General features: G+C 40.9%; 1 protein-coding gene across 1 annotated transcript in view; it reads left to right on the top strand.

The window, feature by feature from the left end:
* EPHA4 (EPH receptor A4) overlaps positions 1 to 20,528 on the top strand; it is a 109,088-nt gene extending 88,560 nt beyond the window's left edge. Inside the window, exons 9-18 of the mRNA XM_030494928.1 lie at positions 465 to 523; positions 1,347 to 1,460; positions 1,650 to 1,835; positions 5,746 to 5,807; positions 6,368 to 6,577; positions 9,088 to 9,237; positions 11,555 to 11,748; positions 14,185 to 14,340; positions 14,626 to 15,511; positions 18,034 to 20,528. Of these exons, the coding sequence (XP_030350788.1) occupies positions 465 to 523; positions 1,347 to 1,460; positions 1,650 to 1,835; positions 5,746 to 5,807; positions 6,368 to 6,577; positions 9,088 to 9,237; positions 11,555 to 11,748; positions 14,185 to 14,340; positions 14,626 to 14,740 (1,246 nt within the window). The 3' untranslated portion in view covers positions 14,741 to 15,511; positions 18,034 to 20,528. The remainder of the gene's footprint in view (positions 1 to 464; positions 524 to 1,346; positions 1,461 to 1,649; positions 1,836 to 5,745; positions 5,808 to 6,367; positions 6,578 to 9,087; positions 9,238 to 11,554; positions 11,749 to 14,184; positions 14,341 to 14,625; positions 15,512 to 18,033) is intronic.
* The last annotated feature ends 6,305 nt before the right edge of the window (positions 20,529 to 26,833 follow it).

Here is a 26,833-nt window from a genome sequence, read left to right as displayed (position 1 = left end):
TATTTCCAGTTTTAAATATGCAGTTAAGTAAGTGTGCTGGTATTGGCATTTGCCTAACTGTGTTTGAAAATCAGTCTACCAAAACACCTTTGTTGTAGCATTTAAATCCATATATGATAGGGCTAAAAAGAAATTTGGCCTCTTTTTGCACAGAATTGCAAATGTATGTTTGAAGAAAAGGTAGCCAAAACACAAGCTTTCTTTTCTTTCTTTAAATGCCGAGATGCAAAATAGATTTGTGTTTCCCTTGATGCTTTGTTGATGCCAATAACACTGAGAGCAGTTTGAGGAGTCTCCTACCCCTCTGGTAAGTGTATGTTGTGTCATGGGCTGTTGTAGGGGAGCTGCCGAGCACAGGTCGTGGCAGGTGCAAACAGCTCAAGTCTCAGCAGGTCAAGACAACTGAGCTTGTCTCAAAGTAAGATACTTACTTGGAACTGTAATGCTGTGTTTTGTTCCAACAGACGCAGTAAGTACAGTAAGGCAAAGCAAGAGGCAGATGAGGAGAAACATTTGAACCAAGGTAAAAGGCAGTGGTGCTTGGGTTTTTCATTTGGTTTGTAAAACATGTCTCGTGTTCTGATGCTTGTGAAATAGGGGATGATATTCCTCTTGGGATGAATATGTTTCTGTTTGCCTCTCTTACAAACATTCTCCTTCAAAAATATGTACTTTAGTAACAGGAAAAATAGAAGTATCTGGGTAAAACGTTTTGATGGGGCAGACAGGACAAAGGTTCATCAAATTTTTCTGTTGTTCCTTTCCACTGAAGAACATCTGTTTCTGGCCAGTGATACCTAAGCTTGATTTTTTCCCACAATACTCTGCTAAAGCAGTTTTGGATGGGTTGGAGGCAATCCTGCAGGAAAGGGAATGTGAACTTTGCTGCCTTTTTTCCATCTATTTTCCATCTATTACTTTTACTTCCATCTCAGTCATCCAGGTACCAAACCTAGGACTGGAATTCAGAATTTCTTGGGCTCTCAAAAAGGAAATGGGATGTGTTTTAGTCTCACAGGTCTGTAGGCAGGCTATTGGCCTGTTAGGGTTGGCAGTGATTTGTGAAGCTCATTTATTGGCAAAAGCCTGATCCCTTACGTCAATGTTCAGTATTGAATATTGAATATTGATTTAAGAAAATATTAAATGTTTACATTTTTAAAAGTCACACTGGGGGAAAAAATACATTAAGTCCTTCCTTCCTTCACCAGTCATTCCTGGCTTACAGTACATTTTTATTGTACACTCTCTTTGCTGTTGTATATCATTAAGGCTTCAGTCTCATATGTTCTGTGTTTAGCAGCATGTAGATCAGTGGCTTCAGATAAAACATTTCTGCCTTGCAGGTGTTAGAACATATGTGGATCCTTTTACATATGAGGATCCAAACCAAGCTGTGAGGGAATTTGCCAAAGAAATTGATGCCTCCTGTATAAAGATTGAAAAAGTTATTGGTGTGGGTAAGTGCCAGAAGTTTTGCTTTTTTTTTTTCCCCCTGTAAATATGCGTTTAAATTTGCTTTTCGAAAACTTGGGATCCTGTGATTTTTGTGTGACAGTTCCCCCAAATGTACTGACATAACAGTTTGACAACAAAAAAGTGCGTGCTTCATGTTCATGACCATGGATTCTCGTGCCTTTTTCCTTAAGGGGAATTTGGTGAAGTATGCAGTGGACGTCTCAAAGTGCCAGGAAAAAGAGAGATCTGTGTTGCTATCAAGACTCTAAAAGCTGGTTACACTGATAAACAAAGGAGAGACTTCCTGAGTGAAGCCAGTATCATGGGACAATTTGACCACCCCAATATCATCCACTTGGAAGGCGTAGTTACTAAATGTAAGTAGGTCATTTTCGTGACAAGGCCAATTTGGAAGTCACTGAGAAATTAAGTCTGTGATGGTGTGTGCTGGTTCTTTTTTTCTTTTTAGCCTCTTTCCTGGGAAATGACAGATGGAACAGATCCACTGATAGCTAATAGGAGGAAATCAGTGCAGGACAAGTCATTAATCTTGTTGTCAGCTATAAATGGGTTTATGGTTTCAGCTGATACTCTATCCATAGGAAGCTTGTATGTGATTTTGTAGGGGGAATTAATACTGCAGGGTTTGCCTTTTTTTTCCTCTCTTTTTCCTATGCCAAGCAGGCGTCCTTCATATCTTCACTAGGCTGAGCTGATTGTTACAGAATAGGCAAAAGCAGATGGTGAGCAAAGAATTAAAATGGTTGAGGGAAAAATTCCAAAACAAAAATACAGAGTCATATGTTTAAGGTACAAAGCACAGATGTAAGGAGCAAGCCTTTGAAATGAAGTAGGCTATTTTAGAGTGAAACTTGCTTATTTGTTTTCTCTGAGTTACAGGTGTGATAATTCCACTCTGCAGAATTTACCTGGCCAATCTTTTTGTTTGGTTGGTTGGTTGGGGTTTTTTAAGTCTGTTAGCATGCACTGTGCCATGAACCCTGCCTTAGAAAGAGAATGACAGTGCTTGCTGGATTCTCTTGGTAGGGTAGAACTGAAAATACACCTGTGAGACAGATGCGCTTGGGTCTGACTTGATATGGTGCCACTGCAATAGTGTAGTTACTGTCCCTATTCCAACTTCCCTACGTACCATGTTGGCAAAGCCTGGCACTGATGGGCAATCTTAAAAGAACCATTTGGATGTAAGGGCTCATGCTCAGGGTAGCAAAGAAAGCAGTCATGTTGTGAGCTGCTGTTAAAGGGTGGAATTTGTGAAGCTTATATTCTGCAGCTAGTGGTGTGCATGATGAACATGAATGGAGGGTATTAATAGTGTGAGGAGTTGAAATTAGATATGGATGCAAAGTTAAAAAGTAAAATACTAGTGTAAAGTATCTCCCATACAGGGTTGTCAAAGCCATCAATACCACTGAAAAACCCTGTCCCTCTTGAATGTCAGTGGGAGCTGAAAGCTTACTCTGTCGCTTGTGTTTTTAAAAAACTTACCCTTGCTCATTTGACTGTCATTTACTGAGGGTCTTCCTCCAAACCGAAATGAAAAGATAATGCTCTGTTTAATTTTTTAAGGCCTGAGTCTTTCCTTTTGTTGCTGTTGTAATAAAGGGGTGGTGGTTGTGGTCAGGCCACCATGTTTGCTATAGACAGTAATTTTTCTAGCACCCTTGTAAAAGAAAGGCAACAGGGGAATCTTTGTGTTGAAATTCCATTGAGGCCGGAACGCCCTGAGCTATTACAGCTCTAGCAGTTATAAATGACTATATGCATCTGCATAATGCAGTTGTCACTGAATTAAAATGATTTGAAATTTTCACCGAGGAGGTGGTAGCCTGACCCGAGAACATTTCATTGCCTGGCTTGCAGTAAGCGATGCTTCCGCAGCAAGCCAGCTTGGTTACCTCAGAGCTGGTGTGTTTGGTAAACAGGGCTACTTAAGAAGACATTTATCTCAGTTTCTCCATAGGTTTTCTGAATGCTGTGATAAATGAATGCATTTAATAAACGGAAAATTAAAATGTGAGATAAATAGTTGCGTAGATGGGGGTTGGGAGAGACAGCAAAAACTCATGAATACATTATTGGCTGCTAGTCAAGTACTTTAATAATTGACTCACTGATGGTAACTTCTCTCTCTATCCCCCTCCCCTGCTGAAGAAGTGCCTGAGTAATGAAATTACATGTTAATGCACTAAAAGAGTCTCCCTTTCTTCCTTTCTACGTTGACATAGTATCTTTTGATTGACGAAGGTTAATTAAAACTCATTTAGCTGTATTTGTTCAGTGGAAGGGTTCCGGTCACAGTTGCAATGGATAAATGAGTGACATATGCAGATTTGGTTGGAGTTTTCTCTCTTTCAACTTTTCTTCTATCAAACAAGGCTTGCAAATGTGAGTTAAAGGGAGAATGATCCTTAAGGGTGTGTATACTTATCCAAGGTTACTAAGTCCTTCATTGAGAGCAGTGTACTTTTTGCAATACCATTACTTCTCTGCTGCGTTCATGCAAATCGGAAGGGGTTCAGCTGCCAGACTGGCATTTCACAGGCATACCAGTTTGCATGGGACCAAACCAGGGACAGTTTTGATATCAGTTGGCAAGGGAGGGAGAAGCAGGAATAGTAAAAGGCCCGTGAAGAATAGATTGGGACTGAAAAGGTAAAATAAGTAATGGTGAGTGAAATAAGTGATGTATTGCACATGGATATTGGCCTAAGTGAAATGATGTAAAATTTTCTGTACAGTCAGTCTCTATAGCATATTGTAAAATAAGTAATAATAATAATAATAATAATAATAATGGTTACTTCAAAACCGGAAATCCCTGACAAATGAAGAGAAAAGCATCTTGGTGAAAACCATGCTGAGGTAGAAATGATTAGGAGAACTTTCAATGCTGCAACATTTCATGGTAGGGTAATTTTTATAGCTGGTTGTTCTGGAACAGGTACTTGCTGGTGACAGAGGCAAGGAAAAGTTGAGTAGTTCTGATGCCTCTGATGCCAAGACAGAATTGAGCTGTCTGCGGTCTAGGTGACATGTCCACTGAACCCTTCTTTTCCCGTAATATCCCCTTATTCAGAGCTGCTCCATGAAGTACAAAAGCAGAGTTTCTCTGGGGTACTGTCTTTTGTTTAGGAAGAAATTCTGTAGTTTCTGTATCTAAAGCAGAACTGGGAGGAAGGGTTGCCATCGCAGCCTGGCACTCATCATCAGATGCTCCCTTGATTTTAGGTGGGCTTGACAGTGCTCATCTTGGGACCAGGCTTTTGCTATTTGATCTCTGTTAAAGTCACTCCCAATAAGCTCCGAATGCTTGCTTTAAAATGGAGATTATATTGGACCTTTTTCTGCAAATATCTCTCTAGGTGCTGAATATCCAGCATGATTTAACCCCATGAAATAATTAGTGTTACTTATATGTACCTAAACGTTTTCAGTTTCAGTGTTGTATGACTTTGGAAAGCTCTTAAAGGCAACGTCAAGCATTATTTATGTATTTGCTGTTGTTTTACGCAGAAGAGTGCCCAGAAAGCATCCCCATGTCAGTAACATTACATTACATTTCTCTTCAGATTGCCCAGCTTGCCTGCCTGTATTGCAGCATGGAAAGCGGAGTGCTGCAGAAGCACTATGCCCCACGTGTGACACAATTCATTGAATCATTTATCCTGTGGTTGGCTTCATGAGGCAAATGGCTTTGGCTCATTTATAAATAATGAGAGACATGGAATACAAATTCAGGACAGAAAGTTGAGAGGAATAGCCTGTTTTTTTCATTCTTGAACACAGTTGTCTTGGAATACCTTGTAGCTGCTGACAGCTTCTAACTTGCCTAAAGCGTTGATCTTTCGAAAGAGGCAGAGAGACCAAAGCATTCACAAATTCCATTTTGAAAGAGGAAGGCTTGCTAGTCTGCAAGCAATTTAATTACACTAAAGATATTTGTCAAGTTTGAACAGATCTTTATCTCTTAGCTTTCAATTATCAATTCCTATACTCCTTAGAGAACAGGAGCCACTTTAGTTAAAGACCTTGTCAATGAGCCAACCAAAGGGTTAACCTTCCAGATGGGGCCCTTTGAATGTTTCTGTCCTATAATATTTCTTCTCTTGCTCCCCACAGCTGAGGCATAAGCTTGGTGCTTTTCAAATTAAATTAGATTGTGTAAGCCAGGTGTCTTGGCAGTAAAATCATGTGCAACCCATTTTTATCCCATTAACATCGGTGTTCATCAAGGAATTGTGTTTTTCTTTCTGCGAACTCTAGGTAAACCAGTAATGATTATAACTGAGTACATGGAGAATGGCTCCTTGGATGCTTTCCTCAGGGTAGGTGATTTCTTCATAATAAGCTAAGGAGATTTTATACTGGGAGACATTTTCTGGTTTTCATTCTGGTTTTTGTTTGGGTTGTTTATTTTTTTTTCAGAAAGATACTGAAAATTCAGCATTTTTAAATGAGATTATGTTTGTACTTAGGAAATTCTGTTTCCCGGTGTTGCCTCCCTCTATTGAAAACCAGAATAAATGTAAAGTGGAAGAATATAGAATAAATGTGATTTTTTAAATAGCAGGGTCTTAAATAATCCACGTTTAATGGGAACAGTTCTGATTTGCTCTATTTTTGAAAACATTGCAATGCTATAGACTCATTAAAACCAGATTCATTGCAAACTGGATACTGCATCAGTGGAAGCTGTGACAGAACCTCTGAGTTTTTACTTTACTGGTGAATTATAGATAGTAGTCAGGAGACTGAGGAAATAACATTGCATGTTATTTGAGAGAAGATGGGAATCCAGAGATATGCTCTTTGCCAATTTCAGCAACAGCAATAATGTAGCTTTTAGCTTAATGCTCTGTGATTTTCTTCCTTTCCCCATATGTAGAAGAATGATGGCAGATTTACAGTCATCCAGTTGGTGGGGATGCTTCGTGGCATTGGCTCAGGAATGAAGTATCTGTCTGATATGAGCTATGTGCATCGGGATCTAGCTGCTCGAAACATACTAGTCAACAGCAATCTGGTCTGCAAAGTGTCTGACTTCGGCATGTCCCGGGTCCTGGAAGACGACCCTGAAGCAGCTTATACCACACGGGTAAGGAAGGAAAGAAAACGTCCAGTGGGTTTTCTTGCCTACATATTGGTTTTGTCTGACTGTGTAGGAGGTGACAATGGTTTGTTTAAAATAATCTCAGTCACAATGAAACATATATCATGGCCTAAATATAAACATTGGCCCAGACTCCATAGCTTGTATAAATTAATGCAGTGATATTGCTACAACATCAGTGGCTACATCGGTATTTTTTCTCTGAGGATGTGACCCATGTATTCCTCTGGTTCCTTCAGTGTGCTGGAGTGCATGACAGGAATCTGATGCCAGAAATTAGAGCTTGGCCTTCTATTCCTTCTGATATCTACAGACATGTATAATGATTTCCAAGTGGCTAGTCCCACTGAGGTTTGATACAGGAAGTGTATCAAAACCCATAAGTCCACTTTTTCCCATTGCAAAGCTAGTAATAAATTTGACCTAAATAATTTGGACTGGGAAAAGTGAGAAACCTGCATTCCTTTTTTTTTTTTTTTCACATTTTATGTATATTTCAGCATCCCACTGTTAACTAATTTTGTTAAAGCCATATTAATATGCTGCATGTGGGATAGTACTAACGTAAGTACCTCTGGCCACAAGACAACTTCCTGACGATTACCAGCCTTTCTACCAATACCTCTGTAATTAACATGCACGTGAAGGAAAAAAAAAAAAAGTCAGACTTTATAAAGTCTCCTTTTTTAATTGCTTATTTTTTTCAGTTTTAAATATCTGCCATTCTCCATCTGTTCTCCCTAGTGCAGAGTTTGTTTGCAGCACTCAGATTTTGCAGTTTAATCCCAACACTCATCCTTTAATGGATTCACAGTTTGTTACAGGGAAGGATAGACTCCTGTAGTATTAAATGCTGGCCAGCCTTGGTATTTCTGACTCGTAAGGGTGACAAGTGGAAGAAGCAGAAGTCTGAAAAGCTGTATTCAGGGAAATCAAAGTTTAGACGAACACACAAGGGCAAGACAGAAACGATTGAAAAGCTTCCCTTTGAATTTAGTGAGTGGAGATACAGTATTATGTTTGCTCTCAAGAGTAAACTACAGGGAATCAATGACATTTGCTTTACAGTGCATTGTCTTCATTTGGTATCAGTAATGAAGGATCAGGAAAATTTGGATGAACTCCACCATACTTGAGCAGCTAAATAAGAAGAGCTTATTGACAATTTTTAGAATGACAACCTCGTATAAACAATGTCCATGCATCTGTGTCTGAAAGGAGGAATAGAGCTTTTTCATAACTAGAGGCGATGCAATAGAATGGATAAAGTGTCCTTTTTTAAGAGATGGTGTGTTCTGCTCCCCATTAGTAGTATAATTCATTAAAGTGAGAGCATCCCATAGCCACATGAGGCAATACTGCTTCAGCCTGATTCACCAAGGGTCTGATGCAAAGGGCAAAGAAGCCATGAGAAGGACCCCTTTTCATTTCACTTGGCTTTGGAACAAGTCCATATTAAACAGTTGAGAGAGATATTAGAACAATAAACCATTGAGTATGCACAGGCTGCATTCAGTTATGAATAAAAACTATCTAGAAGATTGCTGAGAAAAAACCTACCAAAATAAACTTAATCAAAAAAGCATAAAAGCAAATGAAAAAAACCCTAAAACCTTTGTTCAGTTTAAGTCGGCCCCCAGATGGAACTGCAGGAAACCAAAAGCTCAATTAAAAACACCTTGCATATTAGCATAAACAAAAGGAGAAATCTCTGGCCTGTGATCACTCAGCTAAGGCAAAATCAAATAAACAGGATAGAATGAGTTCCTTTTAAAACAGTGCAGGATCTCAGTGGCCCAAATCAGATGCCCAATTGTTTTTACTTGTTTAAAAAGAAGTATTGTAACGAGAGACAGTTCTCTCCAACAGGTATTAAAAGCAGCCTTGTGCCATGGTCTGGTGTTGAGCTCCTCCCACGGGGACTGGGAGAGCCCAGAGGCTTGCTTGCTGTCTCACGTCTCTGGTAGGAGTTGGGATATTGCCCATGGGAAACACCACAGTATTCATAAATCTTCCCAGTTTATCCTCTCTTTATTTTACCTTTCTGAAAAGTAAAACGTTTATAATCCCATTTTTCTGAAACAGGCCAAACAGGTCAGACAGGCAAGCAAGGAAATAGTAATTAACAGCCAGCATGTACTTATTTGTTTTGTCAACTAAATCTCTAATATATACTATGTAAAACCCCTGGCTTGTTCTCATGCTTCATCATAGCCCTAAGCAGAGATCTCTTAGAGGGCTGATAAAAATACATTTAGCAATTTACTGGTTCGCCTCCTTGTGACTAAAGAAAACAGATGGGCAGCATTGCCTCCTGGTTGGATCTGACAGTTTTATGGCAAGAAGAAGAAAAAGTGGATGCCTTTTCAAGAAGGATTCTGGAATTGCGCACAGAAAACCATTTTGTGTTCTTAATGGCAGCGTAGAACAGTGTCAGCCACACACTTTACTGTGTCAGTGACTCACTAGCCTGCGGTTTCTTTTATTTGTGACAGGGTGGCAAGATTCCCATCAGGTGGACTGCACCAGAGGCAATTGCCTACCGTAAATTTACATCAGCTAGTGACGTGTGGAGCTATGGCATCGTCATGTGGGAAGTGATGTCCTACGGAGAAAGACCTTATTGGGATATGTCCAATCAAGATGTGAGTCTCCTGAGCTTCCTCTTCTTTTTCTCTCCCTTTCCCTCCCATGCCTTTATCTTTGTCCTTAGACGTCTGCTGATGTGTTTCAACTGCTATATGGTTGTAAGACATTTACTCCAGGCTTTTAAAAGGATATAATTAGTGGTAGATTCGTGTTTTCTCAGGGAACTTTTCTGGAGCTGAGGCTTCCTTGTATATTTCAAGCCTGGTCTATGGTCAGGAAATAGGGAACTCTTAAGTTAGTCTATAACTTATGCATCTATCTTTTCTCCTTTCTTTCCCCCCCCCCCCCCCCTTTTTTTTTTAATATATATTAGGAAAAATATTACAAGCAATTGAAGTAAAAAAGAATGAAGAAAAAGGAGACAAATATATGTAAACTGTCAGATCGTAATACTGTCAAGAGAGGGAAGATTTGAATGTTGATATTAAATCTCAACTTTATTGAAAGTCTTTAAGAAAAAACACTTTAATTTAATGGGGTTTCCTATTAGTAGTTAATCCTTCAAGCCCCAGTACACTTGTAATTTCTTCCAGATGATTTTATTTCTTGTAGGATATCTAAAACAACACATATGAAATCCAATTCTGATTATCAGTCAGAGCATCCTTGTGACAATTGCACAGCTGCCCCCTGAGGACATTAAAAAGCAGCTTTCCTAAATGACCATTCTTAAATTATGCATGTCCTGTTTAACCGTACCATCTGGACTACTTCAGTGTGTTCCAAGGGGGAGCATGCACAATGGCTGCTATTCTAGAAGAGTATTTAATAATAATGCTAATAAGAGTTTTTGCTAATAGAATTTTTATTAAACAAAAAAAAATAAATCCTAGCAAAAATGAGGCATAGATTATCCATAATTCTTTTCCCAGGGGATCTACAAACATATAAAGGAAGAAGAAAATGTTAATCTGAATATATGGTCAGGGAGTGGTTAAGTCATTTTACAACTCGTCTGCTTTCTTATGTGGAGCTGAACATTTTCAAAGAGCGTCTAGATGCGGATGGCATTTAATCTAAATGGGGGATATAATTTTAATTTCCTTCTGATGTGAAATGTCTCTTCTGGCACCCAGTCTTGCCTTCCTTTGCTAACAGGAAGTCATCAAGATTTAGCAAGAAAATAAAACACCAGATGTGTCTCAGTTATATCAGGCATGTCTACACTGCACAGTGGAGCTCAATGCAACAACCACAGAGCTAGCATATTAGGCTTACACTGGTGCTAGACCATGTTGAAAAGCTGGCTTGAACAGGACAGTGAAAGCCAGTATTACTGTGTTTGCATCCTCTTTTTAATACATGGCATAGACATACCATTTTTTTCTCCTTAATGATGTTGAGAGCAGTGTTATTCACAACAAAGCAGAAGTGAATTTCAAATTATTCTGTGTCTGTTGAATCAAGAGAAATCAAAAGGACCTTTATGCTTTCTGGAGTAGTGAGAGCCACTTTGTTTGTAGTCACTGAATAGCTGCTGTTAGTACAAGCATATCCTCCTGTCCTCCCAGTGGATTTTAGCCACTAATTGGACAAGACCAGAACAAGGGAATTTAGTGCAATTCAGTCTCATGGTGAATCCTGCCAGCAAAGTCATATCGATTAATTAAAATTTGAAGGCTTCTAGGTCATACCAGAATTGAGTCCTGGTCACATCCCATTCTCCTGAGACGGCTAAGAAGCCATTAGAGTACTGAGCTCTGGAGCCCTTTTTGAAGGGTTTGAAATTACTTCAGCTTGTGAGCTTTTCTGGTTTCTATTAAATATGAAACTCATACTTCAGTTACTGCATTGGGCTTCTGTACATTCTTGGTAAAGCTGCACAAAAGGGTTCCCATCTCTGCATTTCTTGGCTTAGAGCATACAGTGGTGAGAAAACAGGTTCACTACAAGGCCTGTATTACTGACAGGGAGGAGGGGCACAAGGGGGTGTCTGCTGTGTCCTAAAATCATGGGGAAAACATCTTCAACATATAGCACCCAAAACTTCAACCCTCTGTCCAATAAAGATAGTTGCTTAATTCTGACCTGGGCTATTTTGTCATCCCTGTATCCCATGTGCTTTATTGTGACACATTGCCCTTCTGTACATCTGCTTTGGATGCTCTACCCTTTTAGTTTTGAATTGCTGAGGAGAAATGACATTTCTGAGACCACCAACTGCCTGAGCCTGAGTGCCGTTTTCCATGTTGTTTCACTTAATTGTGGATGTGTTTCCATACTTTGGATCGCCCTAGGATAAATGATACTCAGCTGGTAGATTTGAGTAGCATCTGATGTTCTCTAATGTCTTCCTAATTGTGCCACTTATAGGTTATTAAAGCCATTGAAGAAGGATATCGGCTGCCGCCCCCAATGGACTGCCCCATTGCTCTCCATCAGCTGATGTTAGACTGCTGGCAGAAGGAACGCAGTGACAGGCCTAAATTTGGACAGATTGTCAACATGCTGGACAAACTTATCCGCAACCCCAACAGCCTGAAGAGGACAGGCAGCGAGAGCTCCAGGTCAGCTGTGCTTTTGTAATGGAGATGTACAAGGGAGCACAGTGGAGACGACAGGCAAAGCTGCATGTCACCTAAGCCTCTGTGCTGGGCTTAAAGTGTGCTCTGTGGCTCTGCAGAGCCTCACTGCACAGCAGACATTGCACTGTGCAAGAGGGCAGAGGGGTCGTGCTGGCACCCTGCTGAACCCCACTGGGTACCCCCAACTCTCCTAGCTCTGTGAGAAGGAAGATGGAATGAGCAGAGCTCTTCCTGTATCACACCAGGTTCATAGAACAGTCTTAAGCAAAAGTTCTGATGCAGGCAAGCTCTGTTTGAAGACCAAGTTTGCTGCATCTTTGCCCTCTCTTCCCTAGTGAAGGGGCTTGAATGGGTAGCTTTAATGCAGTGTAGCTAACAGGAATGATGTGGTTTTCTGCAGGAAAAGTACATCATCAAGTTTTATAAACCCTAGATTTGTGTAGGATTTGCAAATGAGTATTATGGCATTACAGCCAACGCCTTGCGGGCATTGGGAAGGCGTGGATTAATTTTTATGTGAATTTGAATTTAATTTTGTGGAAAGCCAGTTTCATGTCTCCACCGATCCCGCATTACATTGGTGTTTTGTTTTGTTTGCTAAGCACAGTATACCTGCTACGTGCGAAAGAAGCACAGTAGGAAGGAAACTCCCAGAGTTGTAAAGTAAAACCAAAATATCTTTGTTGAGACAGATCAGCAGTTTGTTTAAGCTGGTGAAACACTGCTGAAGTAATAGGAGCTTGGCTAATTTACACCAGGTTTGTTCTATTTTTTTCAAATGCCTTTGCTTTGTCAGGTAAATTTGCTTACAGCAAATACGGAAAAAAGCTTAAAAGAAAAGAAACAAGAGGAAGATAATGGGAAGGTATTTTTCAGTAGAAGGGAAGATATAAAAATATCCACAAGGCAATACAAGGTTAAGTTTCTTGAATCAGTGAAGGAGTAACAGAAGTTCTGCTTTAGTCTCCAACAGAACAACTTCCTGGAAAAAGCTGATTTTGTTTTTAAACTTGTAGGTCCCTTTGTGAATCTTCCTTACAATGTAAAATATCAGAAGAGGGACTATTAACCCTGTGAGACCACTATCACCACATTATCTCCAGATTGCCCTAATTGCATTGGTAGCCTGGCAAAAATGTATCCACCCTTGAGACTTAAATAATTTACATGGTGAGAATCACAATATGATCTGCTGTGATAATTTAATTTGAGAATCACAGCATGATCTCTATTTTGCTTTCTTTCCAATTTACAGGTGCTCTTTGAAAATACATAAATTTTACAAAAATTAAGAGCCTGTTCAAGATCATTTCATGTTCATGGCTATTTATAGATCTTTATTTTTCTTCTTGTTGGAATATGAATTTCAAATATATAACATTATTAATATACGACTTCATGTGTGAAGCATAATTGTATATAATTAGGTTGCCATCATTGGTCTTGTTTTAGATAGTACAGTAAAAGACTTGTACCAAGTCGTACCAGTATGTACTGGGTGCCTTAGGCAAGACATTGAGTATGCTGTTGCACACCTAATCTTTGATAATGTGCATTTTTAAATAAATTGCTAAATTATAATTATTTTGGTTAGATAGATAGTCATTTATAATGGTTTAATGAAACTGTGATTTACAATAGATGTGAAATAATGAGATATTAAGAAGCAAATTTGGTAAAAATAATTATTCACAAACTTGTGCAAGGGAAAATGAGAAGCACATTCCACAGTGCAAACAAAGATCAAAGCTTGCATGATTCCTGCCACTTCTGGCACACGTGCTGGTCAGGAATGGATTGATTAAAGAGGGGATTAACTCCCTGCTGTCCCGAGTTTGATTGAATGCACTGAGCTTGCCTGCAAACCTGGCTGGAAGCAGGATTTATCTGAACCCGCCCTGAGTTTTGCCCTCCAAACCAGTCTGGCAGGTTGTGAGCTCCCAGTTCCTTTGCACATACTTCAGTAGCGTTTCTATAGTTGCCAAGCTGAGGTCTAACACATGCAGGATTGGCAACGTCTTGCATTGCTGCCTGTGAGATACAGACCCAGTAGACTGAACACCTTCCAGCATTGCCATCTTCTTTGTTTTTTTGAAGTAAAAGCATTTTCTATGAACTTGGTTGTATCTGAGGTGGAAATCTGAGGTGGCATTGTGGTTCAAATTAGATCTGAAAGCAAAAATAGAAACCTAAGGTCAAATTCATTCTTAGCAAAATTTGGCCTATTACTTTGCATTTTGTGAAGTTTCTTGCATTGATGTACATTGCTATGCAGAGAGCCACCAGTTTACTGAGCACAACGTCTTGCCCTTATGTTCCCTATTCATTGAGGATAATTGTTTCAGAGACCAAACTCTGATTTGCGATTCATCGTCCAGCTGACTCCATTTCTCTATCCTTTCACTGTTTGGCATCCAGGCCTAGCACAGCCCTGCTGGATCCCAGCTCCCCTGAGTTCTCGGCAGTTGTTTCTGTCAGTGACTGGCTCCAAGCCATTAAAATGGAGCGATACAAGGATAACTTCACAGCTGCTGGCTATACCACCCTAGAGGCTGTGGTGCATATGAACCAGGAGTAAGTACTCAGTGATATAATAAAAAAAACTGGTAAATCTGGATTTAATCAACCTCTTTTTCTTTATGCTACATATCATTACACTCATTAAAGGAATGGAATGCCTTTCATTTGGATGGAGGATAACTTTAAAATGCCTCCATAATGCCTTCACTTATTTAATTAAACATTTCTGTCCATCTGCCTTGCTTTCGCTATGTTGCTTGTGTTTGACTCTTAATATTCTTCTCTGCACCAGCATCTTATCCACGGTTCTCAGTCCCCTACTTCTCTTGCTTTCCACAGTGACCTGGCGAGGATTGGGATCACTGCCATCACGCACCAGAACAAGATACTGAGCAGTGTTCAAGCAATGCGCACCCAAATGCAACAGATGCACGGCAGGATGGTCCCCGTCTGAGCCAGTACTGAATAAACTCAAAACTCTTGAAATTAGTTTACCTCATCCATGCACTTTAATTGAAGAACTGCACTTTTTTTACTTCGTCTCCTCGCCCGTCGAAATAAAGATCTGCAGTATTGCTTGATGTACAGATTGCAGAAACCGAGCGTGTGTGTTGGGAGGGGAGCCTCCAGAAATGACAAGCCGTCATTTTAAACCAGACCTGGAACAAATTGTTTCTTGGAACATACTTCTCTGTTGATCAACGATATGTAAAATACATGTATCTATATAAATATAAAGTCACATTCAAGTTTTGATGCTATGTTTGCTGCCAGATACTGTGCTTAAAAAACAAAAACGAAATTACTTTCCTTCTCCCTGTGACCCGTAGGATTACAACTATAGTGTTTTATTTGTGGGTGAAACCACCGTTGTGCATCTTTCACTGGAATGAAGAATCTGCCCTAGGATATTTTTTGCAGACTTGATGCATCACTAATACCTTGCAGAAACCTCAGTGAGAGTATCATTGGGCTAATCAGTGCCTGCCGATTAGTGATCTACTCATTTATGGGCTTGAGACATGAAATGACCCATCTCGTGGATTACTGGGCAAAACTGGACTTTTGGGGAGTTTATTGGCTGTTGTTGTGCTGTGCTGAAGCCTACCACTTAGAGATATGTTGTGAACATCTTGCCAGTAGTCAGCTGTGACAATCGTGGCTGTGGAGCTTTCAGACTTTTTTTTCTCTTTCAAGAGGCAATTCTCTTTGCCACACGAAGAAGGTCAGTGGAAGTACAGTGTCCAACGTATTCATGGTGCTTTATTTCTTAAACTGTGCTAGGATTTCATCACTGCTGGGTTAAAAAAAAAAAAAAGGAAAAAGTGCTGTGGTATATATTATTTGGAGTTCCCAGCTAGTTTGTATGAACCTGTGCTGGTTTCCCAAACTAATTGCTTAGTGTTTCCCATTGTTTGCTCTATTTGATGACAGTGAAAATTGCACTGTTTCAAAACCTGGTCTTGCTTTCAAGCTGTTGTGTGTTAGGATGTACAGACAAGGTGTAGGAGTGCGTCTTGGGGCTCATTCAATTCAGTGCTAAGAGCTTGACTCCACTTTGCACTGAGAGCAGCAGGGATGCTCTTATTTTTCTGGGTGGCAAGTCCCATGCATATAGATTGTATAGAAAGTAAGAATAACCTTGTAAAGTACATTCATAAATGCACCAAGAAGAATCAAGGGCTTTTCCTGCCCTCTCATGAAAAACAGTAGAGCCAATATTTACGTTTTAGAAAAATCAGTCTCAGTTGCTGTGTCACTGGTTTTATGGGAGGGGGAGCAGAAGGAAATGGGATTGTGCATGAAGCCTTCCTGGTTTTGCATAGTTTGGGTGTTGGGCATGGTGACAGCGCTATGTTAAGCAGCTGTGTTAACGCTTCAGACACGGTGATCCAGTCTCACCACCTGTGGCAACCAAATTCTCTTTTGAAATCAGCCCCATACGTTGGGTTATCAAGGCAACTGTGGGTGTGAGTGCCAGGTTAGGCTGTATGGCTAAGGTCTAAGGACCTCTCTGCAAGTATGGCAAACAGGATGGAGCATGACGTGCTTGAAAAGCTGCCCTCCGACTCCTACAAGAAGCAGATGGAAGGTCGCATGAGTGAAAGCATCCCCTGGGTTGCTAGGTGGAGGTGACTGCTATAGGGATGTGGTTGTCCTCATTAGGTCACATACGATAAAGCTTTATCTGGTAAAGCTCTGAACACATTTAGGCTTGAATTTTATTTATATTAAAGATTTTATTACTCTTTTTGATCAGAGTATATTGATTAGATTCCTTTTAAAGTCCTTGCAAGTGATGAGATGAACTTAGAAAAGAGACAGGATCAGGCCCACTGATTCTGTGCTGGGTAGGAGGAGGATTTTCATGCCACATCCTCTAGAATAGACATTGTGTTTTAGCTGTGCCAGGCACAATGTCAGAAAGGTGAGATTTATGTTTTGATGACTCTAAGGCTGGTTCTTTGATCTATAATAGTTTGGTCCCACTCTGCACCTGACAGCAAATTCAGAAATAATTTAGTAACTTTCTATGTCAGGGGGTTTTAATAATTGCATTTATTCTAGATCCAAAACATCTCACTCACTTGGACAAGTCACACTTACTGTATCGTCACTCACATCACTTTTTGTCACTTTGAACAATAACTTGCTGATTTCAAACACTAACTCTCCCTCACCTCCAAATTTCACAGAGAACAACTTGTTCAGAGTATGGGTTGCTAAATTTGGATCCTGTCAAGTCATGACAGTTTAGTAAAAACAGTTCTGCAGTATTACTTGTGAAAGCTTTTCAATTTTAAAGAAAAAAAAAAAAGACCTCTTTTAAAAAACTGCTTAAACCAGCATGTTTTAATGTAATTTTGCCAGGCAAGGTGAGAAGTGGTTGCTCGTTTTAAAGACCTGACACTTGTACTTCCAGCAGCAAAAATTCTTTTGCTTCTTAAGTGCAGAGATACTTTCAGTTTCCTCTTGCTGTAAATCTGTTGCATTCTGTTGAGATTTTCTTTTCATGTAAAAACAAAATACACCCAATTTCCTGGCCAGATTGTAAAATTGCTTTCTTGGAGTTTAGTAACTGGAATTCAAAACACTCCAATATTTTCCACGCAAAATGGAAAACTGTGTCCCTATGGAATGAAAACTGTGAAGGCAGCTGAGATGCTGGGTTTTCACAACTGCCATTGATGGTTGTGTTCCCTGTGATAAAACACAGCCAGTGAGGGGGCATCCACTTCAATGTGATTTTAGCTGGAGGAAAGCAGATTAAAAAAAAAAAAAAATACATGACACCATGGAAGCAGGCCTTTGAAATAGTGTAAGGGAAAGAAAAGGGACAAGGAACGCAAAGGGGTCTCACCTTCTGAGAACTGCTGGCTGCATTTGTCTCACTTGCCCAAGACAGGCAAACCAGCCAGTGTGGCAATATGCCACATCCGCCTGCATTTGCCATTCAGCTACCCTTTCTTGTGAGAATTGCATCTCTTGCTACTTTGTCCTCTGTCCTTTAGGAAATCCTTCTCCCATTTATGGGAAGAGGTTTTATTTCATGAACCTGCCACCAGGTCACCTCTTCACCAGGCCAGAGATGAGTTCAGCTCTTTAACTTTGATGTGAATCAGCAATTGCACCAGCCAAGGAACAGCAGTGCTTCATCTGGGAAATCTGAGAGGAGGCATTTGAGCAGGCGTGCCCACCTGTCTTGTTGCATGTTGTTTAATATATTTGTGTTTTCTTTTTGTGCAGGCCAATTAGATTTTGCTTTCACGTCCTCATAGCCCGTCCTATTGATCATATTGACCACAGAGGAACATAGACTAGCCTTCTGGATCTACAGTTGCGTCTTCCATAGCACTGATTCTGGAGAACACATGTTGAACAGTCACCAGTCCCTGAAGAAAGCGTGACTTTTACTTTGTCTTTTTTCTCCTGTGCCACCCGCTCCAGGTTTTTTTTTTGTCATTGAGAGCTAACTAACTCATTAAGACTCAGCACCCAGTTGTCGCTTGAGGAATGTACTGTGTCAAAGCCCTGCAGACTTCTGGATGTTTGGGGTTTTTTTCCCCTCCCCTTCTGCTTTCTCTTCCTACCTTTGGTTTTATTTATATATTTTGTTCTTTTCTCTCCTCATCCCCCTGGCTGTCACTGCTGCATCTCCAATGGATGCAGGTGACGGAGCACTACACATCTTACCATGGACACCAGACCAGGTGCCGCAGCAAAGAACCCAGTTCCTGTGAGCTGCCCATATACGTTGCTGAAGTGACATTTTACACAAAACGTGCCATTGCAGTGATATAAATATATTTTTTTTCCTTGAATGGATAGTGGATTAATATCTCCTCTGAAAGGTGCGTATGTGTGCTTGTGTGCGTGTGTTTTGCGTGCAAGTCACCTCCTGTGTAGAACTGCCTGTGAATGTGCCGAAAGCGTCTCTGGAGGCGCAGGAGTCCCCTGTCATAAGAGAGCAGGCCAATAGCTCATGTCTGCCATGGTAGCAAGAACACACACATTAAAAAGATGTTTAAATTTCTGTATCTACAAGTGTATTTTTTAGCTGCCACACTAACCTTAATGAGTAGTTCTGCAGCCTGAAACAGGCAATTTCAAGTTAGTTTTGGAGTTACGGATTACGAGCTCCATAAGGGTGCTAAAGATGTTCTAAAGTGTTGTTTATTTGTATTTAATGCCCTGTTCATGATCAAGACCAACCAGTTTCCAAATGGCAAGGTGATGGAAGCAACACCTGTATATCCATCCACTGGTAACTCTGAACTGAACTCTTAAGTAGCCTTTTTTATCTGCAAAAATAGGATTTTAAAGACTTGTTGGATGCGAACAAATATATGCAATTCTTCCATTCACAGAAGCACCTTGCTCTGTGTGCAAGCTGTGAAAACTTCTAACGTAATAATCAAAACACATCATTTGCTCTCAGCAAAGTTAAATAACGATAATGCAACAAGACCTTTAAGGTCACAGTAGTTAGCAAGAGAGTTGTGAAATGTGTCCTGTTCCTCTTGCGAGTGATGAAGAGCTGGTGAAGTGCAGTAAAAGATGCTCTTTCTTCCATGGCCTGAGGACCAGTGCTGCCATTTACTGGTACTACCTAGGAAAGGTTTCTGTGTTTGGAGAATTTGCTGTCAATGTAGTGTAAACTAGTTTGAGTGGAGCTGTGCCCCAGAGCCCAGGGAACATACGGCCGCTGGGGATTTGGAGTGGGGCAGGTGATGCTCCCCACTTACTTCCTGGCCATGGGGGGCTGGCATCTGCCACGGTACCCAGTGCAGCACAGCAAACTGTCATGGGTCAGGGGTTCACTCCAGCAGACATGGGGGAGGCTGGACCCGCTGTGTTAAAAGCGAGTGCAGCCTTGACCAGAGCCATAAAGTGGTGTCCCAAAGTCGCTCCAGCTTCGTCCTCTTTTCCCTCCTCATGGACTCTCCGAGCTCATTGTTAACCGTAGTTATGCCTGAAGGGCCATGGAAGGGAAGCGAGGGCAGCTGCGCTGTCAGCAGAGCCCGGGCAGGTCCAGGTGCCGGGAAGTGCCACCTGTGCCACTCGGCATGGGTGCTCCAGAGGGAGCTGGGGACAAAAGGAAAGCGAGTGCTGCAGCACTGCTTCCCATGGGGGAGAGGAGAGGTCAGCACCGGGACTGTCTCGCACAAGAAACCTCTGTTCAGAAATTGTCCTGCTCGCACACCCCTGGTTGATGTTTGTCCGGGTTTCTTGCTGTACTAATTTTGTGATGGATCTTATGTATTAAAAATATATATGTATAAAATACAAGAGGCTGGTAAGTAACCAGTAAACGGGACTTAAAAAGCAGTATTTTTCTTTTATGTGACATTTTCATAACCAGAAAAAAAAAAAAAAATCTGAAATACTAATCAGACAAATAAAAAGAGAGTGCATTTATTTTTTTGTATCACTGCAAGTATGTTGGAATATGCAAGGACTGTGGTTATAATTAGAATGTATGAGTCATATTATAATTTAGTTCATACTGAAAAAATCTAACAGCATTTCTTTGTTCGTGCATTTGAATGATCTCTGGGTTAGACATATAGATTTTTCTATTTTGTTTTAATTTGTAATTTCCCCTCCCCCCTCCATGAATTTTAGGTACACATAACTTATGTCATTTATTTATGGTCTTTTATACCTAGTTTGTAAAATTGTAAAATAGCAAACAATGCAAACATTTGCATTTGAAAATAATAAAGTAGTTGCTGTACAAACCTGAAATGGACTATTTCTAGTTATTGCATGTTTTGTTTAATTTAGTGTTTATCCAAAGCAGATACAAATACAGAACTTGGAGTAATAATCCTGGTGTTTGCCCCAAAAGGATTAATTCTTTTCAGTGGATTTCACAGGAACACACTCTCAGTTAAACTGTGTAACTCCCGCGTGTATGTTAAAGCATGTTACTTTTGCTTGTTACCATCTGGATTGTGTTGTGTGCTGAATATTTGTAATGTGGGAAGGATGCTGCAATCAGGCTGACCTTGTGAATGATCTCAGTGATTTTTCCTTGGAGACCAGGTAGCATCCATGGGCGCTATGCCTGAGAAAAAACTGCAGGATCGTAATGTTGTTTCATTGGCATGTCTGGAATCAGCTGGGAATAGTTTCCCTCCTCTCTCCCGCTGTCTGGACCTTGCCTGGGGCCAGACATCACCTTGGCAGAAATCCTACAGTTTTCACAGCTTCCTTTGGGCCAGGGTTTTGCCTCTATGGGGGAGCTATGACCTTGCTGCTGAGTTACTGCACTTGTTGCTCTGTTTGTGGTTTACGTCTGTGGGGGTTGGTGGGGAGCGTTGGAGACTCGCGACCAGAGAAGGTGAAAGGAGCAGGAGGGAGGGGAGTGAGAAGCTGAGGGACAAAATGTAACCCAGAGGTGTGAAGGTGTTGGGAGCAGCAGAAAATGGAGAGGGACAGTTTCTGTGAGGAGGGCTTCAAGCCAGAGACAAGTGAGTAGATATTGTGTAAAGGATGTTGCTGTGTAATGTTAGTGCATGTATGGGCACATGCTGCATATTCTGAGTACCAATGGTGCAATGTCCTGAACTGTCACTTCTTTACAATACTGCTGCTTAGTTTAGGATATACAGGCTTTCTGGCATTTTAACTATGTGAATTACACATGTCCACAGTTCACAGGTACCACAGGAAGGATGGTGGCTCTTCTAGAAATTTTCATAAGCTTTTGACTTGTCTGTTTGAAAGATACTTTGAACCAAATTCTTCTTGGGAAAGATTCCAATGATGCCAGCAGAACCATGTCGTACAGTGCTGGTCCCAAGAAAATCCCAATGGCACTGGGTTATTGTATTTGAAAAGCAAGCCCACTGTGTCCTTTTGTACTTGGGAGAGCAAGCCAGCCCAGTGGGTGTTTCACTGGTGCCTTTATTCAGCCAGTTGGTGTACTAAGAGAGAATGTGTCATAGCTGGCAAAACAGATTCTATTTCCCACGTACAAAGAAATTCTACAAATTCTTTAGTTTTATTACAAAATGCAAGAAAAACCTTTAAATCTTTTCACGAAAATACTATTCCAAAATGTCCAGTGAGGACTGACCATGTGAGTACTCTCCCTTCTCTTTCTGACTCTGCTCTTTTTCCCTTTTAGCTCCCAAATCTAAGAAATCATCCTATCAAAATGTTCTACCCCCATGGTTTAATTTTCTTCCAAGCATATGAATTTTACTGAGATATTTCCTTACCAAAAAGACATTTGTTCCCTCTCTACCCCTCACTTTTTCCACGTTTGTACAGTAGTATGAGGCAAGCGAATCTATTTACATATAAAGCCTATATATTTGCATCTCAATGGCAATGTACATAGCTGCCCATGAGCTGCACATGGAGTAGTGCGAAGAACAGACATGGTTTATATAGAGACATTGACGCTGTTGTAGACAGGTCAAGAAAAACAAAATGGTTTTTGACAATGGGGAAGAAAAAAAAATAAAAGCATGTTATGCTCTAAATCAACAACTTGATTAAAACTAGAGCTGCATTTGAGGCCTTGGCCTCAGTTATTTTACCCTTTCCCTAGCAAGGAAGTACCCTTGGGCCATTGACTGATTCTCTATAGAATGGGTTGCAGACCTCTGACATATCTTATTTCTGGCAATGGCCCTGAACATAAATCTTTGTTTACAGGAGCCTCCAAGAAAGTTACATGAATATGTAGACGTTTTCCTCAAAAAATAAAAACAAAACCTAAAGCATTCTATTCCAATCAGCTTAGTGAAATGTATTTTCCATGGGTGGATGGAGATAGTAGCTACCTTAACTTACTTTTATACACATATATAGAGAGAGCAATTATATTCCAGTAATCTGCTGTGGATTACTAGCCTGTAACCAGACCAACAAAAGATAATGAAATCCTTGTTTTTATAGTGTTCTTGAATTTACTCATGATTCTGTTCCATAAACTCTTGTAATGAATTAAATGGGTTGAGGCATTTTGGCATTCACTTTTTGAAGACTGTTTTTAAAATACAAAAGAAGTGCTGGTCAGCAGAACAAAACCATCATCAGGAACCTTGCTCTCCTCCCATTTCTGCCAAGGTAACCTGTCTCCCCTGGGGTCAATAGCTAAGATCTCAGGGCCGGGCAGTTCAGGGCTGTTAGGCAATTACAGGTGCAGGTAGGTACTTGCTGCCAACTTTTTAATGATGCTTTGGAGCTGCTTAGCCGAGGGGTGCAGCAGCTCACATAATGAGCTCCCGCTTTGCAGTTGGATTTTCAGCCTTGCATTAAGTGTCTTGCTGATGAAGCTCCTGAAACATCTCCATCATAATCACCGGGGGAGGGGGAATTTTTTGGAAGCTAGCCATCACAGCAAGAAGCTGTGTAAGCTGAGAGAGGTTGGAAAGCTATGGAGAGACTTGCTGTGCTGCTCTGGTGCCTCTCGCCTTGGAGCCTGCTGCAAACCTTGTCCTAAACCAGTCTCCATGAGAGCTGCCTGAGTTCCTTCCTGCCTCTCATGGCCTTCACAAGCAGTCGTCTCACAATAAACTATCACTGGGATGGTGGCTTTCACAGAAGTTATCTTGCTACATGGGCCTTCTGTGACCCTGAGCAGGGTCAAAAGTACAGGAGGGTCCTTTGGTGGGAGAAGGGATAGGTGGATGTCCCCTCTCCTGGCAGATGCTCTCTGAGCTCCTGCTCATTTGAAAGCTGAGGGAAGGTCATTAGCTCTGGGACAGCATCAGCATTTAGGCTGTTCAGCGACTGTGGTTGGCCAGGTCATACATGCTTTGAAAATACGGACATATGGGAGCTGGGTGGGCAGCAGAGATAGAGATTTCAGTAAGTTTAAATACAAAAGTCACTTAAAAGCTCTGGCCTCAAACTTTCAGGAGTGCTATGAAGCTCAGTGCCATCTCATTGCCATGTGCCAATGGGATCACCAGCAAACTCAATACTTAAAAATTCAGCATGAGAATCCCCAAGGAAGCGAGGGAGTGCTCGGTTTATCTGCTTACCTCATTAATCTGTGCCTGAGAGCTTACCTGGGATCTTCCAGCCAGCAGATTTGCGATATATGACTAGTATTAAAGAGCACTTACTTTCCCCTTTCTGAAAGATTGGTTAAAAATCCCTTGGAAAAAAATGCTTCTGGAAAAAAAAGTGAGGTTAAAATGTAATAGTGATGTTCTTCTGCACTTAAAGAGGCTGCTGGATTGATTGGAACAGCATGATGTGAAAGGCCTAGGAAAAGTGACACTGACAATAAGAAAATAAGGATAAATGAGTTGACCTGGTTCCATGGGTGGTATGAACTGATTTCACTGGGGCTGCCCTGACTAGCTTAAGGATCTAGCCCTTAGCTACTTGAAATTTTAGGTAATTTTTTTTTTTTTTTTTTTTTTTTACCAGAAAATATATTCTGAGATTCATTTTGGCAATGACTGAAGTAGTGATAACACATTTAGGTTGGTCTTCTTGTCTATTGTATGTTTTTTTTATGTGGCCATTACTCATATTCGAAGTACATGTTTAACAATACAAAATAATGGCATCCAACAACAGACAGGAAGGTTTCTGTAGAGTCCCCCAACTTCTCTCTTTGTTGGCTTTGTTTTCAGGTTCACATTATGATGGCAGATAGGTTTTGTTTGGCCAAATGGTTAGGATTGCAATGCGTCCTCAGAGACCTTTTTTTGTCATTCTTGCAGACTTTCAGTGTGCTCCATTAAGATTGTTGAAAGGGCAGGACATCTATGTATCATTCAACTATTTTTGATCTCTTACATCCACAGATGGAGGAAAGAAACGGAAATCTAAACAGACCCCTCATGACATTAAATGAGTTGCTGACTGGGCTAATCCCTCACAGAGGGAAAGCAGCCTAATAAGCTGGTTCTTATTTTTTCAGCAGCACCAGCAGCGCAGTTGCTGTTGTGTCAAGATTCACCCTCAATGATGCTGTTCTGCACCACATGCACTTCCCTGGTAGTTCCTGCTGTGCTGGGTGAAGCAGGGAGAGAAGCCCAAGCCAGTGGCTGCTGCTGAAAGTTTGCAGGCAGCATCTCTGCTCTGCCCATGCCCAAGGATACTGCTTTCCTTGGTGTTACCAGCTTCAAAAAGTGATGTCTAGAAACTCTTATTGCATAGGTCTTGCCTCACTTTCCACCTGCTTTTGTCTTCACACCAGGCTGCAGCCTGCTAGGAGCTACTTTTGACTCAACCAGGGTTTTAGAGGTGATTAGCTTTGGAGCTGATTAGTTTTGGAGTCAGTTTATCATCCTGAACAGGTGGAAGAGAGCATCAAAAAATTTTAATCAGCTTTGAAAGTGGGTGTAGTTCATCCAGGAACAAAAAGCATTCACCAACTGCTAAATCCAATCAACCGTGGGTGACTGATTACTTTTAGCTTTCTTAATTGATTGACTGTGGCATTTCTATGAAGGAGCTATTCTGAAACCCAAGGAAGTCCACACAACTGTTTCAATTCTGGGAATAACTTGTAAGTTATGTGTTAAGCCTGTGTTTGAATTCAACAGTATTGAGTATTATAATCAAAATATACAGATGGGTGTGCGAGAGCTGTGCTGGATTACAGTGGGGTTTTTTTTTCACTTCCTTAGTAACAAGTTAAATGGTGGGAGGAATAAGTTTATGAATCCTTTGAAAAGAGTTTGAGGAGTTTTTTTACCAGTAACAAGTTCCTGTAATATTGCCTGGTAGCATCCAGCAGTGGAGATTTCAAAAAGAGGATCCTTTCATCCCCACAAAGTAGTACAAAAACTATTTTTATTTCTGTGTGTATGAAATTGCCTTGTATACACACGCGTGCATGAAAAAGAGCTTTGTTCTGGCTGCCTGTCGTGGTGCCATGGTGAGCACCACACTTCCACTCTCACCTCCAGTCCACTTGTGTCTCTGGCAGAATGACTGCTGAAGACAGCTGCTGAAGTTACGTTTGGCATTGTACTGACATGGCAAGTGTGTCAGGTGCAAGAGCTTGCTCTGGAGGATATGACCATAAGCTGTCTGTGTGCACAGGCTTACCTGTCCCAGGACCACCCTTAAGAGACAATTCAGATAGGCTTTGTAATACCCATGTCAGTTTTTTACTGGTATTTTTACTTTACTGGCAACTGCTTTTACTTGCAGAACTGAAAATGAACTTGTCAAGTGCCAAAGAACAATTTCCACAGCAAGGCTGCTGCCAGTGTGTGTTCTAGGGCCAGTTGTTAATGTCATTATTGTTTATTTTCGACACAATAAGACAACTCCAGCTGGCAACGAATGTGCATAATAAACAGGGATGCTTTTGGTATGATACAGAGCAACCTGTCAGAAGGTGACTCAGATCCAAACAAAGGTATAAGCCCTCATTCAGCAGGACTCGCTCATCACTCTCAACTTTCAGGCATATCTAGTGATGGGCTCTCATGGGATCAATGGAGAACATTTTAACAAATGCTATTGAACCTGTAGGAATTTTTGCCACAAGGCATCAGAGACCCGAGGAGCAATCACCTTCCCTGTAAAGTGTAGACTTCTTCCTGGTTCAGCCTCTTTTCTTCAATAACAGTAAGAAATGTCTTGAGAACATCTTAATTAAAAAACAAAACAAAACCAAGCAGAAATCCCAACCTCTTCATTCTTATGAAAGAACATAAGTAACACCAATCTGTCTCTGAGCTTGACTTGAAGAGTTTGGGTGGGACTGATGACATATTAAAATGATAGGGAGTTAGCTGGTAAAATTCTTTGTCTGGGGCCACTTTTTATCTGTGCATAGGAATAGTCTGGTTAAGAAGAAAAGACACATACACTGCTGGCATTGCATCTTTTTGCTACTGTGACTTCAGCTATATTATTTTTGTTTCAATCTGTGGTAAATGCAACTGGTTGCCTCCATCATGACCTTAGCAAGGTGTATAAAACCACCAGTGGTCAGTGTGAATCTAATGTTTGCCACCTGTGGAAATTACCCAAGGCGTATCCCAGCTGCTGGGCATCTGTTTTAATTGCAAGCCACAATTGCAGTGTTCCCATGCTCTTGGCTCCCCAG

Source organism: Strigops habroptila, chromosome 8 (genome assembly GCF_004027225.2).
Source record: "Strigops habroptila isolate Jane chromosome 8, bStrHab1.2.pri, whole genome shotgun sequence".
Lineage (NCBI taxonomy): Eukaryota > Metazoa > Chordata > Aves > Psittaciformes > Psittacidae > Strigops > Strigops habroptila.
Note: the sequence above shows the minus strand (reverse complement) of the source record. Positions and strands in the feature narration are given on the sequence as shown.